An 18,978-nucleotide genomic window follows, 5' to 3' on the forward strand; every position below is an offset into this window, starting at 1 on the left:
TTTGCATAAAACGGCGAAAACATTAGCAGTTGAAGCTCTGTGTCACAAACCTACGCAAAAATTGTTTGCTAGTGTGAACGGATGGTTCTGTAAGGAAATGAGGAAGTTCTTTGTTGTTGTTTTTTGGAGAACTTCTGCAGTTCTTCTGCTCTTCTGTCTCTAAGGATTTTATCTTAAAAGTGCTTTTCTTCATTATCTACAAAAGCTGAATATTTGGAAATCACACTCATTTTTTTTTTCTAATGTACGGAGCCTACGATTTTTAAACTTGGTGGAAGTGGACGAGGGCGCGTTATAAACGTCAGGACGAGACTCGCACACACTTTTCGGCTGCTCATCTTGCACTTTGACGTCGTTTCGGGGTTGTGGTTCTGTCGCTCTTCAGGCTGTTAGCCAAGTTTACATGTAACGTTCTGCTGCGCAAACCGGACACACTCCTACTTTTATTATAATTATTATAATTATTAGTGTCCGTATTTTCACTTTAGACAGTATATAATATTGTCCGAGTCTTGCCAAGCTAAGTGGTTGCCATGGAAACATACCTTACTTAAAAATAGCTTTCACTCGTCACTGATAAGGGTGTGCTGATAATCAGTTATACGATATATTGCAATATTTAACACAATATTATCTTGAGCACTTCCAAATCACAGGGTGGAAGCTAAAATTTTGGCTATTGGGAGAAAGTAAATTGTTACGATAAAAAAACGTTCTACGAGCAGCAGTGCACGTTACCATGGTAACATTATATAACATGATAAAACGCTAGGTAATGATCGTGAGAGACGTCAACGAGACTGAACTGACATGCTGGAAATTCATATTGTGCTAAATTTAATAATAATAGATTTATTAATTTATGCTTTAGTCTGTAGTTCCACTGAGTTTCGCCGAAAAAACAAAAACCTAAAAACGAAAAAAAAAAAAATAAAGAAAAAATAAAAACGCTCTGTTTGGGCATCAAAAAATGTTGACGCAAAATGTAGCTAACAATTAAAGGTGTGCCACTCAGATTTTTTTTTCTATAAATACACACCCACATCATCTATGTATTGTAAGCAATTTCATTCATCTCTGTAACTACTCTGTCTTTAAATTTTAGGAGGCGGAGCCTAAATGGGGGCGGAGTCAAAGCAGTCAAAGCTGCAGGGAAAAAAGTCGTATAAAATTTCAGCTTCAGCTACACAGTGAACATGTGGGTGTGGTTTATAATTTTTTTTTTTCGTGTGTGTGTTTGTCATTAACCTCGTAACTTCAGTGCAAAAACTACAAACACGTTGACTTTTTATTTTTTTGGAATAAAGATGGACATTTTGGATTATTTTTGTTTCTTTAAATGCTGATTACACCAAGAGTTCATTTCACTACTTTATTGTTCTTCCATTTCAAAGTTGTATTAATATCTCGAGTGTCTTTTTTTTTTTTTTTTGCTTAGAAGCGAATGTGCCATTAATCAGTTATTCAGTGTATCGCAATAATCCTCTGTATTGTCACCCCTTGTTCCAATCAGAAGTAGGCTGCCTAAGTAGGGAGCAATATTTAAGTCCGTCTGAATGATCCCTTACTTTGGACATCACATTTCCATCTCGGGGAAAACAATCCCATAATTCTACTTTAAAAACACTGATATGGGAACTGAATACTGGCACGTACTTGGATCTTCTACACACACACACACACACACACATATTGAGCTGGAATTAAATAACTGTGTGTGTGTGTGTGTGTGTGTGTGTGTAGAAAACATTGACCTGAGCAGATGAAGATGATGTCCTGTTTCTCTGAAAGCTTCAAGACTGAAGCTGAAAGCTGGATTTTTCAGTCTGTTGTAGAAAGTTTGTGAATTAAACTTCTTTTAGCATTAAAGCTTTAAAAGACACACGTCTGTGTTTCTCTCCTAAATGTTCATTTTAGCCAAATCACCCTTTTAAAACCTGGATCTTCTCACATTTAAGGTGGACCTGTGTGGTAAAGTTCACAGTACGATGTGTGTGTGTGTGTGCTGCAGCACTTTAACTCTGGGATTGTGAGAGTTTGGAATTTAATTCTTACTTCCACAGGAAGACTGAGACGTCACTCGGTTTGAGGAACTCCTCCAAAGCCGGGATGTGAGTTTTGTTGGAACGACTGGAACATATTGAAGTTGGAAGCCTCGGATCTCGGCTTTGGAGCGTGATAGGAACGTCAAACTTGGATTACTATGTTAGTCTTGACCTCCTTAATCTACTGTGTGAATTTGGGGAAAATAAGAGAAAGTAAAATTTTTCACCCAAAAAAACACAAAGACTAACCCCTTACTGTTTTTTTGGATGAAAAATCCGACTTTCTCCGATTTTCCCCAAATTCACACAGTAGATTAAGGAGGTCGAGACTAACACAGGAATCTGAGTTTGACGTTCCCATCACGCTCCAAAGCAAAGATCTGTGACTCCCAACTTCAATATATTCCAGTCATTCCGACAAACCTTGGATCTCGGCTTTGGAGTGTGATGGGAAGCTAAAACTTGGATTACTGCGTTATTGCTGACCTCCATAACCTCCGGTGTGAATTTGGGGAAAATCGGAGAATGTTGGATTTTCACCCAAAAAAACAGTAAAAACACAAACAGTCTTTGTGTTTTTTTGGGTGAAAAATTTGACTTTCTCTTATTTTCCCCAAATTCACACAACAGATTAAGGAGCTCAAAACTAACACAGGAATCTGAGTTTAACGTTCCCATCACGCTCCAAAGCCGAGATCCGAGGCTCCTGTTTTCAATGTATTTCAATTGAATCCTAAATCCTGTAGTTTGATAATCGCTGAAGTTCCAGTTACGAAATATTTACAGTTTCTGTGTGATTCTAAATGTTCTCCTTCCCAAAATGAGAGATCATCATTTGTGAAAGATTAACACTGTTTACAATTTCACTCAAATGCAGTGCGTACATGTGTGTGTGTGTGTGTGATATAACTCGAGTGGAGTTAATATTTACAGTTTATAATCCGCACATTTATTGCAGTGTGTTTTCTGTGGTTCTGTGGTAGTTCCTGTTTTCTGTTTGACACAAAAATGGAAGAAAAACTTTGCTAATTTAATCTAAAAATGAAGCCGAGCACGTAACATGTAAATCAAACAACCGATTTTCACACTGATTAGTGCATTATTTCATTTGTCTTTAACTAGTTAGCATTAGCGGCTACATATAGCTACTATTGTTTCTCATATAAGCTAAAAAAATAAAATAAAATAGACAAGTTACACTCACAAGCAACAACTACATGACAAGCGAAACAAATAACTTATCATCAGCTAGTGTGAACGGAGAGTTAGACGAAAATCCACATTTGAATGTTTAATATTCCGTGTTTTATTTTTAGCTGCATGTAAGTCTATAGAAACTCGTTTCCCAAACATTCTGGCTAAATGATTATTTTGACAGAACTATAAAAATACATGCTAATTTTATACCTAATTAATATTCTAATGCGTTCGAATATTAATATTTAATGTAACTGAAATTGGAGTGCATTTTAAAGGTGTTTGTCGGAGCCTTATTTATACTCGCAAAACATTAACGTTAGAATTATTTCTGTTAACAAAGTGTAGCATCATGGATTTCACTCACACACACATCAGTTCAGAAGGTTTTTATTTTACATATAATACAGCTTTTTCATAAAGTCTCCGTTTTATTGACAGAAAAACAAACATGTAGCAGGTTAATGCTTCTTTTTGGCTTCTTGTGTTTTACATCTGAAACTTTTTGACCCACATCAGTGTTTAATTTTTCATTTCACACTTTTTTTGTTAACAAACTGATCATTATTTCTTGCACTACACGTCTACCTCGACTCATATCCACCACTGCAATGTTTAAATTCACGCGTCCAGTAAACCTGTGTATTTTAATGACTGGAATATATTGGAAGCGGGAGCCTCGGATCTCGGCTTTTGGAGTTTGTTGGGAAGCTCAAACTCAGATTCCTGTCTTAGTCTTGACCTCCTTAATCTGTGGTGTGAATTTGGGGAAAATCTGAGAATGTCGGATTTTTCACCCAAAAAAACAGTAAGGGGTTAGTCTTTGTGTTTTTTTGGGTGAAAAATTTGACTTTCTCCTATTTTCCCCAAATTCACACCACAGATTAAGGAGGTCAAGAATAACACAGGAATCCAAGTTTGACGTTCCCATCACACTCCAAAGCCGAGATCCGAGGCTCCTGTTTTCAGTACATTCCACTGAATCCTAAATCCTGTAGTTTGATAATCGCTGAAGTTCCAGTTACGAAATATTTACAGTTTCTGTGTGATTCTAAATGTTCTCCTTCCCAAAATGAGAGATCATCATCATCATTTGTGAAAGTCTAGTTCTGTTTACAATTTCACTCTAGTGCTGTGTGTGTGTGTGTGTGTACATTGTTTCTGAACTGATCTGATCACACTATGAAGCAACAAGGCGAGAGGCGATCGTTCATTTCCTACGTACGTGAGCGACATGGAGCCACCATTTCAGACATAAGTGATGTTTGAATTTAGATTTTCTCAGTTCTATGCAAATTAGGTATAGGCGTAGACAAAAACTCACATTTGAATGTTTAATATAAAATGTATGATTGTTTTCCGCTTATAAATCTACAGACGTTTACAAATCTAAACACGGTTCTAAAATAAGTGTTTTGGCTGAACGAGCCGCGTCAGTTGAGGTAGGAAAAGTGGTACAGCTAGTAGATTAAATAATAAATATGACAACAGAATAAATCCCCATCACATGAGAAGTGTTGTGTTTGGATTTCGTCTATTTAGTATTTTGGCAGTATAATAAATAATTCATGCTAATTTTATACCTAATTAATATTCTAATGCGTTCGAATATTAATATTTAATGTAACTGAAATTGGAGTGCATTTTAAAGGTGTTTGTCGGAGCCTTATTTACACTCGCAAAACATTAACGTTAGAATTATTTCTGTTAAGAAAGTGTAGCATCATGGATTTCACTCACACACATCAGTTCAGAAGGTTTTTATTTTACATATAATACAGCTTTTTCATAAAGTCTCCGTTTTATTGACAAAAAAAAAAAAAACAAACGTAGCAGGTTAACGCTTCTTTTTGGCTTCTTGTGTTTTACCTTTGAAACATTTTGACCCACATCAGTGTTTAATTTTTCATTTCATTTCGTCTCAGAACCTCTTCTCTTCACTCGTATCCAAATATTTTATACAAAGTGTGTAACGTGTATCACTTGCTTAACAATATTTCACACTTTCTATGACCAAAACTCCCCTTTCATCACGCATGCAGTTTAAAACAAAAGAAACAAAACACTCCGCATAGACGGCTTCTCACACAGGAAATAAAAAAAAACACACAAAAAAACACAAAACTTCAAACAGATGTTAACGGTAACAGTGTTGCTTTGAGCTGCATCAGACGTCGTAACAGTTTTTACGTTAAGTGCTGCGTTAAAATCAACTCGTCATCACGTGTTGCTGTAACAGAGCCAATCGTTTCAAACTCGCTCCGGGACGTCGTTCCAAAAATTCCTCGTCCGATTTTTTTTTTTTCACGGATTTGTACGACGATTTACAAAGCAAAAAAAAAAAACAAACAAACCAAAAAAAAATGTACGATAAAGTGAACAGCATCTGAAATGTCAGGAAGTAACACCGCGTTCACGTCGTAGCTTTTCACACTGACGGACATCAGCTCTGAATTTTCCGGAAGCTCTGAAACAAAAAAGTGTAGCGTAGGTTTAACAAGAATGCAACATGGATGTGATTTGAATACTCGATTCTGATTGGCTGTCTATCATTCAGCCGTAACCTTTAAGGCTCTTCGTGACCCGGTCAGACCCACGGAACTTTCTGAATCCGTTTTTTTCCCCCACTTCCTTCCATCATGTTTCAGTCCAACTGAAATGTAAATACTGTAAAATTCCTAACGTAGTGTTTCTCCGAAAAGACGTGGACATGATGTCGGGATAATTTACGACTGATTTATCGTTTCGACTCGTTAACACGTTGCAGTCGGTCGCCGAACATGTCGCAGCCAATCGAAGCAAAGCGATGTAATAAAATCGTTACGGAGTGCTTTAAGTAAAAGTCACGGCACCCCGGCGAAGTTTTTTTGATGGTCACATGACTCTTGAGCGCGATGCCACGTCAGTGTCTCGTCTCCGTCCTCGGCTTCCGTACGATGGCTTTATTCCCAGTGCAGTTCTTTACAAATTAAAAGTCTTTTTTCCGTTATTGTGTCTTCTGATTAAGGGGGATTTACAGTTCGCTTCAGATCACATGATGCTCAGACGAGGCGATGGACAGACGACAGAATCTGCGATTTTATCACATTATCACCTTTTCACCTCGTTTTCATTCTTCCTTTCACCAGCATTCATTCGTTCATTCATTCGTTCCTGCACCCTTGTCGACTTCCCCTCATTCCATCACTTCATCCCTAATGGACAAGACTTACCCAGAATGCAGTGCAAAAAAATGGCCGACTGCGTAACCTGGAACAACAGATTTTGATTTTCTGAATCAGGTTTTTTTAAATCATCAGTTTATCCATGACACCTGGTGGACTTTTATTCTGGTAGCTGGCTAGAAAATTAGCTAATGAGTATGTTGGCTAGTTAGCAAAGCAACTATTTAGCAAGCTGATTAGCTGGTGTAGATCTATGGTAAGTGCTTGATTTAATTCTGTATACAGATTCATGGAAACTGCTTGAATATTTAATTCTACTATTTCTGCTAATGGTTAGCAAGCTAGCAAATTTCTGCACTAGCTACTTACTTCTCAAACCAGCTAGTTAGCAAGCCATAATATGACCTGGTATTCCAGCTAGTTAGCGAGACACTTAGTGAGTAAACTGCTATCTAGATTAACGGAAACTGTCAATTAGCAAGCTACTTAGCAAGCTAGCAAGCTGGTATACATGATCTGGATACAAACTAGCTGGTTAGCAAGTTAGTCAATTCTTAAGAAAGAATTTCTGATTCTCGTAGTAGATTAGCGAGCTGATACAACTGCATTTAGAGCAAATGTTAAAATTTGCTTCGGAAATCTGTTTCCAAATCTGTTTCGTGAAATCAGGGATTCGGAATCGTTAGGGGAAGCGGACAAGGATGCGTTAAAAACCGTTTGGGGTTAAATTCGCAAAAAGCACTTGGTTCCGTTTAATGCTAATTAACATCTCTGTAACCGTCATCCACCCATGTGTCACTCCGTGAACACGTCGTCCTCACGCAACGTTCGTTCCCGATCCGACGCTTCAGCTCGGAAAGCTACATCGCTTCGGCTTTGGACGAATTTTACTTACAGACAAAAAAAAAAAAAAAGAAAAGACAAAACAAACAAAAACAAGGTCCATACTGTTTAAATAAAGCATCTGGTGATTAAAGCTAATAGTAAATAAATCACTCCGAGCAGGACGTCCTGTTTTCACACCATCTCTGGCTTGTGTGACTTTTCCCCTCCCCCGAGCAGAAAGGTTTCTGATTGGTTAAGTGCAAAAACCAATGAAAGGAGGCGGATTTGAGACGTTTTGTTCGAATTAAGCAAGACTTTCAGAAACTAGCCAAAGATTTTCCCCAAGTGACAGGCACGCCTGCATCAGCAGGGGCGGAGCTTAAGCTCAATTTGATCGGCCAATCGTCAGCTTGCTCATATGACATCACCAGCTACTGTTCAATGTTAGAATATAATAGCTACATGTTAGCTAGCTTGTAATGCTAATGTTGGTATATCGTGTAACCAAAACCAGTACTTTTTTTTTTTTTTTATAAATGCTAGCCAAGAAGCCATGTTGAGCTGATAAAAAAAAAAAAAAAAAAAAAAAAAAAAAAAGACTAGCGATGACATCATATGATCTTGTTTACAATTGAGTTGTCAACATTAACTTAAGCTCCGCCCTCAGGAAATGTTATAAGCTACAACAGTTCCGAAAAAAATTAAAAAGTTAAATATTTAATGTTTAATATTTGATTTAAAAAAAGCAGCAAATTAGCAACATGACGCTCGTTGCGTGGTGGTGTGCTAGCATGAATTTAAAGGCGCAGTTTGTCATTGTTAGCGCCCCCTGCTGTCTGTCAGAGTGAACCGCAATTACAATATCATCATTCAAATGGTACGTTCCCTATCGTACGCATCAACCACCCCGCCCTTAACGAAAGGATGTGGGGGGGAGGGGCAAGATGTGATCCAACTTGGGGGGCGGAGCTAATATCCATGCCAGAAAAATGTAAACAAAAGCTTGAAACGAAGAATCTATAGCAAGATTCACTGCACGGTAATATCATAAATCAATTTTTGTTTTTTTTTTTTAGACATTTAGAAACATCTAAAAATTACAAACCGCCCCTTTAAGTTGCTAGCAGGTAGCATTTTCAGCTAGCTAGCTGGAAATCTTGTATAATTCTGTCCTGGATTTATATACAAACATTTTTTTTTAGTGTTAAATACTTTCAGTATGAAATAATATTTTGGATGCTCCTGACATTTTAAATCCCAAATCCTCTCAGCTTCATTGGTTATCAAAAAGAAATGTAACTTCTTCAGACTTTCTGTACAAGCCTCTTAGCAGCGTTCCTCTGAGAACCAAGAACGCTCTGACACCTCCATCTTCCATCCATCAAGATCAAAGACCTCCAGCGGTTTCTCTTCCTTCTCTCTCTCTCCATTTTTTTTTTTTTTTTTGCTCCCAGCAGCATTTCTAGATTTCCACAGTGGAGGAGAAACAAAAAAAAGCACCAAAACTCTGAGTTTGTTGGAGCCCGTGGCTCCGGTGGAGATGTTTGGAGATGGTTTGTGTGTAAAAATGGTGCATAGGTGATCTGCTGGAACGCTGCTGCTGCTGCTGCTGCTTCCTGTCCGTGATTCTGCAGCATTCAGGTTCTTTGAAGTGCAAATGAAAGAGAGATAGAGAGAGAGAGAGAGAGAGAGAGAGAGAGGAGGAGGAGAAGAAGGAGGAGAGATGAGGTTGATTGCGATTTTCAGAAGGAGAACCTCGTTTAAGAGATGATCTCCAGGATGTAGAAGATGAGCTCCATGACCACGGGACCCTCGCTCAGCTGACACACCCCGCTGTGGATCACCGGGATCAGGGCGCTGTCCAAATCGCTCAGGTACTGAGGGAGCAAGGGCTGACCGTTACTGCCCGCCAGGTAACCCACCTGAGAGAGACGAGAGTGAGGGAGGAGAAACACCTGATCAACACCTTTATACACCTTTTTTTTCTCTATTCAAGATGAAGGAAAAACTGATTTATTATATTTGAAATAAAAGACAAAAATTATACATGAAAATCTAAAATTGTTATTACTAAATGAAAAAATAAAAAGAAATACATATTTTAAAAAATTTTAAATTAAAAAATAATAAAATAAGCTGCTTGGAGAAATGTCTCAGAATTTTACTTTTTGCTATTTTTGACTTTTTTAGAGAAAAAGAAAATTAAATTGAAATAATTGAACGGAAAAAAAAAAAAAAACATTTGAATTTAATCCTTATAACTTTTTTTTTTAAACAAACTGATCAGTATTTCTTGCACGACACGTTTACCTCAAACTATATCCAATCAAAAATCTCAATTTTTAAATTCAACCAAAACCTGTGTATTTTAATGACTGGAATATATTGAAATTGGGAGCGTCGGATCTCCTCGGAACGTCAAACTCGGATTCCTGTGTTAGTCTTGAGCTCCTTAATCTGTGGAGTGAATTTGGGGAAAATCTGAGAAGGTCAAAATTTTCATCCAAAAAAAACACAAAGACTAAACCCTTACTGTTTTTTTGGATGAAAAATCCGACTTTCTCCTATTTTCCCCAAATTCACACCACAGATTAAGGAGGAAAAGACTAAGACAGGAATCTGAGTTTGACGTTCCCATCACGCTCCAAAGCCGAGATCCGAGGCTCCTGTTTTCAATGTATTTCAATTGAATCCTAAATCCTGTAGTTTGATAATCGCTGAAGTTCCAGTTACGAAACATTTACAGTTTCTGTGTGATTCTAAATGTTCTCCTTCCCAAAATGAGAGATCATCATCATCATTTGTGAAGGTCTAGTTCTGTTTACAATTTCACTCTAGTGCAGTGTGTGTGTGTGTGTGTGTGTGTGTGTGTGTGTGTGTACGTTGTTGTCTGAACTGATCTGATCACACTGTCAAGCAACAAGGCGAGAGGCGATCGTTCATTTCCTACGTACGTGAGCGACATGGAGCCACCATTTCAGATATAAGTGATGTTTGAATTTAGATTTTCTCAATTTTATGCAAATTAAGTATAGGCTTAGACAAAAACTCACATTTGAATGTTTAATATAAAATGCTGTATTTTTAGTCAAATATAAATCTATAAACGTTTACAAATCTAAACACGGTTTCAAAAATAAAAGTTTTGGCTGAATGAGCCGCATCACTTGAGGTAGGAAAAGTGGGCTGTCAGTAGGGGGCAGTATCACAAGCCAGGCTTGTATATATACTTACAGAGTACACAATGTGTGTGTGTGTGTGTGTGTGTGTGCGTGCGCGCGTGTGTGTGTGTGTTGGCGCTAATATATCCGGTTTATAATCCGCTCGGTTATTACGGAGAACGTGTTTCCGTGGTTTCTGACCTGATCCGAGTCCAGTGTGACGCGGAGCCCCAGCTTGGCCATGCCGTCCTCTTTCAGCAGTTTCAGATGAGGACACAGAGCCATGCAGAAGGCTCTCGCTACGTTCTCCGTCAGCCGGCTGTGATCCGCCGGGTCGCCGTTAGGCTGGTCCTCGCTCTGGAGGAAAAACACCTGCACAGACAGTGACATGAGATTAACAACAAAACACCGAAAACACAATGTCCACAACGTCCACAACGTCCACGTTACCTCAAATAAAGTCTCAAAGCTTCAGTGCGAAACTAAAAATATAAATAAATAAAATTTCAGACGCCAAAATCATCTCGGCTGATTAACTGCATGTGGGGATGTTTCCATATAATTTGTTAAAATAAAATGTGGGTTAAAATGAATAAAAAGAAAAAAACAGGACAGAAGTGAACGCACCTCGGTCCAGCGGATAACCTTCCCGTTGGCTTTGTACTCGGATCCGTGGAAAATCTTCACACTCGTTATAGACTCCATCGATTTTCCGTCGATCGGACTGATCACCCTGGAAACAAACAAAAATATAAGCTGTATATTAATTAGCTGTTACATCATACAGTTCTTACTTATTAAAGACCACATGATCCTTTTTATCCGTTTATAGTTACACTGACTATAATGCGAAACAGGCTCTCACTTACGTAATTAAAACAACAAAACAAAAAAAAACACTGCTTGTCATGTTGCCGAGTGAAAACTTAAAAGTTACAGCTTTTACCTCTGACTGTTACAAAGTGCTGACACTGGAGACTCATTCCATCAATGTTACATAAACATCTTACAGAAAACTGTTTGTGACTGAGCTGTTACTATAGAAACGGTAACGTATAAGAACGAGCGCATTGATATTAATATAAACCTGTGATGTGCAGCTGCACTACTGTCAGAGCTGCTGTGAGAGGAAATTAATCAACGCCTTCTGATGGAGTTCCTCACCCCTTGTTGAAGTTTAAGTCGTCCTCTGTCCACTGGATGTGGACGTTCTCCTGCGTCTCCTCCTGATCGGCTTTCCCACACACGATGGTGAAATCCTTCATCTCTCTCAGGGCCTGGCGAAGGGCCTCCATCGTCTCGGCTGTGATCTGCACCATCACGCCGTCTGGCAGAGGAACGCTCCGTTACTGACACACATCAACGACTGGTCGACATCATCATCATCATCATCACCATCACCATCCTCACCATCGTCCCCCTAGAGGACGTCTCAAAATGGTCTGAAGTTATTTTGGACCAAATGAAGAGAAAGACGCAATCCCGTGATTCTGAATGAATTAAATGTGCGAAACAAAATGGCGGAATCGTTTACAAAATCTTACTTCTGTCTCAAACAAAGTCCAAGTTCAATTAGAAAAATCTGCAATATATATATATGAAGCTTCGAATAGATTAATGATTTAAGCGTCTGTTCTTCACGCTAACTTCCTGTGACAAATCGCTATAAATGAACGACTTACATTTTGTTGGTTGTAAGAAACATTGGCTTTAGACAGAAAATAAAAATAAAAAATAAAACAACGACGACCCCCTACACAGCGATTTTCTCCTTGCGTCACTCAAATCGCACTTCACTGGTCACTAGTGGGCGTGTCCTACTTTTAATTTACTTCTGGTTGCTATGGTTTCACACCAGGCTAGCTAGCTATACAAGACACTAGCTACAGAAGCCGTATATTTGGTCACAATTCAGACAATTTTCACACCAAAGATTAAATTCTGGTCGGAAACCGCTCGTGTATAAAGCAATACGTTTTGCTTTTCCTCCATTTCTCACGCCTATTTTGTGGATTTAAAGGTTATTAGCTTAAAAAAAATAAAAGTAAAATTTTGCACTAGGAGAAAATAGGAATGACTTGATTGTTTTTCACTGCTGCATTTTTGGAAAAATAAAACAGAAACAACAAATCAGGCTGTATGTTTTATTGTGTGTGTGTGTGTGTGTGTGTGTGTGAGAGAGAGAGAGAGTGTGTGTGTGTGTGTGTGTGTGTGTGTGTGTGTGTGTATGTGCTGCAGGAGTTAAGAGGCTTAGTGTAGACTCCATAGCGACATGCTGACCCACATTCACTGCTGACATCATACCTTCAACAATACTGGTTTTGGCCAAAAACCCAGACGAGGCTTTCAGAGCTCCACTGAAGACGAAGAAACTCGCTCCTGTTACTATAGCAACACAAACAAGAAGGTAGGAATGAGCTAAAAAAAAAAAATAATAATAAAAATAAAAAAAAACAACCCTGATGTCTCTGAACACCCCAGGAAGTGAGGCGAATAAATTCTGCTTTACGGTGATGATGTTCCTGTGTGTGTGTGTGTGTGTGTGTGTGTGTGTGTGTGTGTGTGTGTGCGCTCCACCTTTGCGAGGTTGGTGATGGATGCTGATGGCCTGCGTCTGGTAGTTTCCGTCATCGTTCTGCACACACACGAGGTGCGAGTCGGCTCGCTCGTTAAAACACGCCCCCATCGCCAAGACGTGCTCGTTCGACTTGTTCATGGCCTTCATGAGCTGAATTAAAAAAAAATTAACACACACACACACACACACACACAAGAATAAAAAAAAAGTGCTTTCTAGACATGTGACACCTCAATATTGCAAATTATAGTTTCACGGTTTAAACCCGGATATGAAGCGTAGAAGATAGGAGATTTTGCTAGAAGGCAAATAAGTAAGTAAGTAAATAAATAAGCAAATAAATAAGTAAGTAAGTAAGTAAATAAATAAGTAAGTAAATAAGTTGCTCAGTGCCGTCGAGAGGTCTGCAGGTTTCCGGTCACCTCGTTATAGCGGTTGCTGGGGATTTTAATGCAGGTTTTTCTCACTTCCATGTCCACCACCAGACCTCTGACCACCGGTAATGTGTACTGATAGTTCCTGAAGTCCTGTACACACACACAGGTACACACACATAACACACCTGAGGCATTTATTACACAAAACCTAAACAAAGTCTTCCTGAGATGGACGGATTTATATCTTAACGTCCTCACCGCCAGCAGGTTGATGATGGTGTGACCAGTTTCTCCAAAAAGAGGCTTTCTGAAGCGCACGCTGAACAGCGGACAGGGATAAACTGCAACACACACACACACACCATTTTCACACACACACATGCCATTTTCACACACACACACATGAAAGTGTCCTTAAATCCTCAAGACATCAGTTGTTCAGTATAAAGTGGTTCAAATAAAAGCCTAAAGCTTCTTTCTCTCACATGTTAATTTGTAAACATAAATGAACAAACAAATAAATAAATAAACAAATAAATAAATCTGGTAATGTATTCAAAATAAAAGCATCTTTATGCAGAAATTATGCATAAAGGTGCCAAATTTTATACTGTTAATTAAATATACTGATATACAGACTAAACAAATTTTGTGACATCATACACTGAGCTCATGTTTAGCCCCGCCCCCACACACCAGTACAGAGAAAGTGTGTGTTTAAATGGAAAAATATGACTTTAGTAAGAACGTGGTAGCAAATATGACCGAAACATCTAAACATATAGACGTAGTGTGCAAGAGGAGGTGATTGTGTAAACATTAAATAATTATAGACAGGGTTGTGGGGTTTTATTTAAGATGCGCTCTACGCTCACAGCGGTACTCGGCTCCGAGGCGCAGCATGAGGCGGATGGGGAACACTTTGGCCCACGGCGTCTCCCACTTCTGCACTAAGATCCCGAACAGGAAGGGCGGGTTGGGCAGCAGGAGGTCCTGGAGAGACTGGAAGGTCGGGGAGATGTAGAGGAACCCGCCGTGTTCTTTACTGCCCAGGAAACTCTGTGTGAAGAACGAGTGGCTCAGGTGGCTCAACACGTTTCCTGTATGGCGGAGGAGGGAAGAAAAAAAAAAGTGGGTGAGGTAAAAAAAAACAGCTCCCTCTCAAACTACGTTCTTGTCATGAAACTAATTTCCATCTCTCCTTCCAAATGTTCGGTGTATAATTATTGGCGCCCCGCTGAGACGCCGTAACAGCAGGGAGACTGTGTTAGGGAAATGTAATTCCGTTTAATTCCGCCCTCCTGCTGTTTTTTTTTTTTTTTTTCCTTTCCACTTCTTAACGATCTTCGGTCTCACTGCGTCGCTCCGTCTGTTTAGGGCTTACCTGCGAGGGCTTCCTGATAAAGCTGCACAAAATGGCTGAAGATGTCTTTCGGGATGCTCTTCTCGTCAGGGAGGCACTGAAGCAACACCACCACCTCGGCCTGGCCCACGGCGTGCATGCCCTTCGACATCACGTACCAGCACTTCCTGTTCACATCTGTGCAGTGACCAGGAGAGAAAAAACACACACACCGAAAGATAGTTTCGAAAGATATACACACGGGTTTACTTCTTTTCCACTAATTTATTTGTGTAAATATTATTTTTTGGAGAAGAAGTTGTTCACCTGTTCACCAGGTGTGCCTCAGGATTAGAGAAAGAATATTTAAAACGTTATTATTTTGATTCTCGAGCATTGGGGACAGAATTTTTTAAAAATAAAATTAAATAAAAAAGTAAATAAATAAGGATATAAATAGATAGAGTGTGGAACTTTCTTTTGCAGAAATAATAATGTCTTAAGAAATTGATTTACTTATTTATTTAATTTTATTTTTAAAACGTTGAATGCACAAGACACAAAATAATAAAGTTTTAAATATTCTGTCCCTAATCCTGATACACGTGTTGATTTTACGTCCTGTCTCATATTCCTGTAAGCGATGGTATAAAATAAGTCCGAACCGCGTGAAAGCGGAACGTTTGTGCTTACAGTTGACGAGCTTAACCATGGCGAGCAGATTCGCGTTGAGCACAAACACCAGCGGCTCTGGTCCTCCTTCCTCCAGCTGCTGAAGGAGCAGGACCTCCGACGGCTTCTCCTCCACCGCGTAATCTACGGAGAACATCGAGAAACCATGCTGCATTAACACACACACACACACACACACACACACACACACACACACACACACAGACTGCATGATGAAGAGAGGGGGTGGGGGTGGGTTGGGAGGATTTATATTCATCATACATCAGTATGACATCACACTGCAGTCGGAGTAATGACCATGCAGTAAATATGGTGTGTGTATAAATATATATAGAGCATCACAACCTTACTGTGAGTAAAGGGCATTAATAATCTCTCACACACACACACACGCGCGCGCGCGCGCACACACACGCACACACGCGCGCACACACGCGCACACACGCGCGCACACACGCGCGCACACACGCGCGCACACACACACACACGTGTGTACAGACACATTCAGACATGCTACTGCATTCTGATGATGTAACCATGAATTGAGCTTTAAATATACAGTATACTTTATTACAGGATCAGTAAAGTGTGTGTGTGCGTGTGTGTGTGTGTGTGCACGTGTGTGTGTGTGTGTGTGTGTGTGTGTGTGTGTGTGTGTGTGTGTAAAAACACTGTCACTTTATTTACAGTCAGGTCCATAAATATTGGGACAGTGACACAGTTTTGGTAATGTTGCCTCTGTACACCACCACAGTGGATTTGAAATGAAGCAGTCAAGATGTGACTGAAGCGTAGACTTTCAGCTTTAATTCAAGGGGTTTAACAAAAGATATTGCATTAACGGTTTAGGAATTACAGCCATTTTTTACAGAGTTCCTCCATTTTCACAGGCTCAAAAGTAATGGGACAATTGACTGATAAGCAGTTTCATGGCCAGCTGTGGCCTGTTTCCTCCTTATATCATGATAAATTAAGGAGATAAAAGGTCTGGAGCTGATTCCAAGTGTTGAATTTGCATTTGGTAGCTGTTCATGGGAACTCTCAATATGCCGTCCAAAGAGGTGTTGATGCAAGTGAAGGAGGCCATCATTAGGCTGAAAAACCAAAACAGACCTATCAGAGAGATAGCAGAAACTTTAGGAGGGCCAAATCAACAATTTGGTACATTCTTAAAAAGAAGGAATGCACTGGCGAGCTCAGCAACACCAAAAGGCCTGGGAGACCACAGAAAACAACTAAAGTGGATGATTGCAGAATTCTTTTCTTATTGAAGAACAACCCCTTCACAACATCTAGCCAAGTCAGGAACACTCCGGAGGAGGTAGGCCTATCATTGTCAAAGTCTACAATCAAGAGCCACCTTCATGAATGTAAATACAGACGGTTTACCTCAAGATGCAAACCGCTGGTAACACTCAAGAACACAAAGGCCAGATTAGACTTTGCTAAAAAACCTCTAAAAAAAGCCTGACCAGTTCTGATGCAAGATTAACTTGTACCAGAATGATGGGAAGAGAAAAGTATGGAGAAGGAAAGGAAGGGCTCATGATCCAAAGCATACCACATCATCCGTCAAACATGTGGAGGCAGTGTTCTGGCATGGGCATGTTTGGCTGCCAATGGAACTGGGTCACTGGGGTTTATTGATAATGTGACTGTTGATAGAAGTAGCAGGATGAATTCTGAAGTGTACAGAGCTATACTTTCTGCTCAGATTCAGTCAAATGCTGCAAAACTGATAGGACAGCGCTTCACAGGACAGATGGATAACAACCCAAAACATACTGTGAAAGCAGCCCAAGAGCTTGGAAATTAAATGTTCTTAAATGGCCAAGTCAGTCACCTGACCTCAACCCAACTGAGCTGCTTTTCACTTACTGAAGACAAATCTGAAGGCAGAATGACCCACAAACAAGCAGCAACTGAAGATGGCTGTAGTAAAGACCTGTCAAATCATCTCAAGGGAGGAAACTCAGCATTTGGTGATGTCCATGGGGTCCAGACTTCAGGTAGTCATTGACTGCAAAGGATTTACCTCCAAGTAATAAAAATAATCCTAATATTTATGATTATATTAGTTTGTCCCATTACTTTTGAGCCTGTGAAAATGGAGGAACTCTGTAAAAAATGGCTGTAATTCCTAAACGGTTAATGCAATATTTTTGTTAAACCCCTTGAATTAAAGCTGAAAGTCTACGCTTCAGTCACATCTTGACTGCTTCATTTCAAATCCACTGTGGTGGTGTACAGAGGCAACATTACCAAAACTGTGTCACTGTCCCAATATTTATGGACCTGACTGTATATCCTTTTCAATACGTATTAATGTACGCGTTAATCTGTTACCTTTATTAACCACCGTATCTCCCTGTATACTAATGTCTGTTTATCTATTCATCCACCACTTTACTCATCCATATAAGTATCTATCTATCTATCTATCTATCTATCCATCCATCCATCCATCCATGCCAGTATCTATCTGTGCCTCTATCTATCTCCCCATTGGTGCTTCAATCTATTGATTTACCCATTCATCTGTGCATGTATCCATCTATCTATCCATCCATCTATCGATCTACCCACTGGTGCTGCTATCTATCTATCTATCCATCCGTGCTTCTCTCTATCTACCCAGCGGTGCTTCTACTGCTCCATTTATCCATCCCTGCTTACATCCATCCATGCACCTATCCATCCATCCATCCATCCATCCACAAATCTACTCAAGCACATATCTATACATCCATCTATCCATCCATCTATATATCTTTCCAGTTATCCAAAAATCTATCTATCCATTTATTTATATACATATTTATACATGAACTAATCACTCTAAACACCTATCCATCCATCCATCCATCCATCCATCTATCTATCCATCCATCTATCCATCCGTGTACATCTTTTTATTTACTCTACACTTGTTTTGTGTTTTTACTTCCGCTCTGTTCTGTAGCTCGGGTTTAACCTGCCCATGTCTGTGTGTGGAATAACATGATGGTGATGATGGTGAGGGTGATGATGATGATGATGATGGTAATGTTATTGATGATGATGATGATGGTGATGCTGGAGAGGGTGATGATGGTGATGGTGATGATGATGGTGAGGGTGGTGAGGGTGATGATGATGATGATGATGGTAATGTTATTGATGATGATGATGGTGATGATGGTAATGTTATTGATGATGATGATGGTGATAATGGTAATGTTATTGATGATGATGATGATGATGATGGTAATGTTATTGATGATGATGATGGTGATGCTGGAGAGGGTGATGATGGTGATGGTGATGATGATGATGGTGAGGGTGATGATGGTGATGATGGTGATAATGATGATGGTGATGGTGAGGGTGATGATAGTGATGATGATGGTAATGTTATTGATGATGATGATGGTGATGGTGATGATGATGGTGAGGGTGATGATGATGATGGTGATAATGATGGTGATGGTGATGATGATGATGATGATGATGGTGAGGGTGATGATGATGATGATGGTGATGATGATGATGGTGATGGTGATGATGATGATGATGATGATGATGATGGTGAGGGTGATGATGATGATGATGGTGAT

At 39.5% G+C, this 18,978-nt stretch overlaps 2 protein-coding genes across 6 annotated transcripts in view; one reads left to right on the forward strand and one right to left on the reverse strand.

Annotated features, from left to right (window-relative positions):
* The window catches only part of cc2d1b (coiled-coil and C2 domain containing 1B), a 23,111-nt gene extending 21,229 nt beyond the window's left edge, over positions 1-1,882 (forward strand). For all 3 annotated transcript variants that reach the window (XM_053227543.1, XM_034314581.2, XM_034314584.2), the window contains one exon: positions 1-1,882. This exon is cut by the window's left edge. The gene's annotated coding sequence lies outside the window, so the exon portion shown is untranslated.
* Positions 1,883-4,987: 3,105 nt separating this feature from the next.
* The window catches only part of zfyve9a (zinc finger, FYVE domain containing 9a), a 30,745-nt gene continuing 16,754 nt past the window's right edge, over positions 4,988-18,978 (reverse strand). For all 3 annotated transcript variants that reach the window (XM_026946172.3, XM_026946171.3, XM_034314746.2), the window contains 11 exons: positions 15,383-15,505; positions 14,732-14,887; positions 14,223-14,447; positions 13,606-13,688; positions 13,393-13,497; positions 12,970-13,120; positions 12,697-12,777; positions 11,557-11,719; positions 11,020-11,125; positions 10,594-10,764; positions 4,988-9,153 (listed from right to left, as the gene is read on the reverse strand). In XM_026946172.3, coding sequence (XP_026801973.3) covers positions 8,992-9,153; positions 10,594-10,764; positions 11,020-11,125; positions 11,557-11,719; positions 12,697-12,777; positions 12,970-13,120; positions 13,393-13,497; positions 13,606-13,688; positions 14,223-14,447; positions 14,732-14,887; positions 15,383-15,505 — 1,526 coding nt within the window. In that variant the 3' untranslated portion in view covers positions 4,988-8,991. The remainder of the gene's footprint in view (positions 9,154-10,593; positions 10,765-11,019; positions 11,126-11,556; positions 11,720-12,696; positions 12,778-12,969; positions 13,121-13,392; positions 13,498-13,605; positions 13,689-14,222; positions 14,448-14,731; positions 14,888-15,382; positions 15,506-18,978) is intronic.

This window comes from Pangasianodon hypophthalmus, chromosome 21, assembly GCF_027358585.1.
Source record: "Pangasianodon hypophthalmus isolate fPanHyp1 chromosome 21, fPanHyp1.pri, whole genome shotgun sequence".
In the NCBI taxonomy this organism is placed as follows: domain Eukaryota; kingdom Metazoa; phylum Chordata; class Actinopteri; order Siluriformes; family Pangasiidae; genus Pangasianodon; species Pangasianodon hypophthalmus.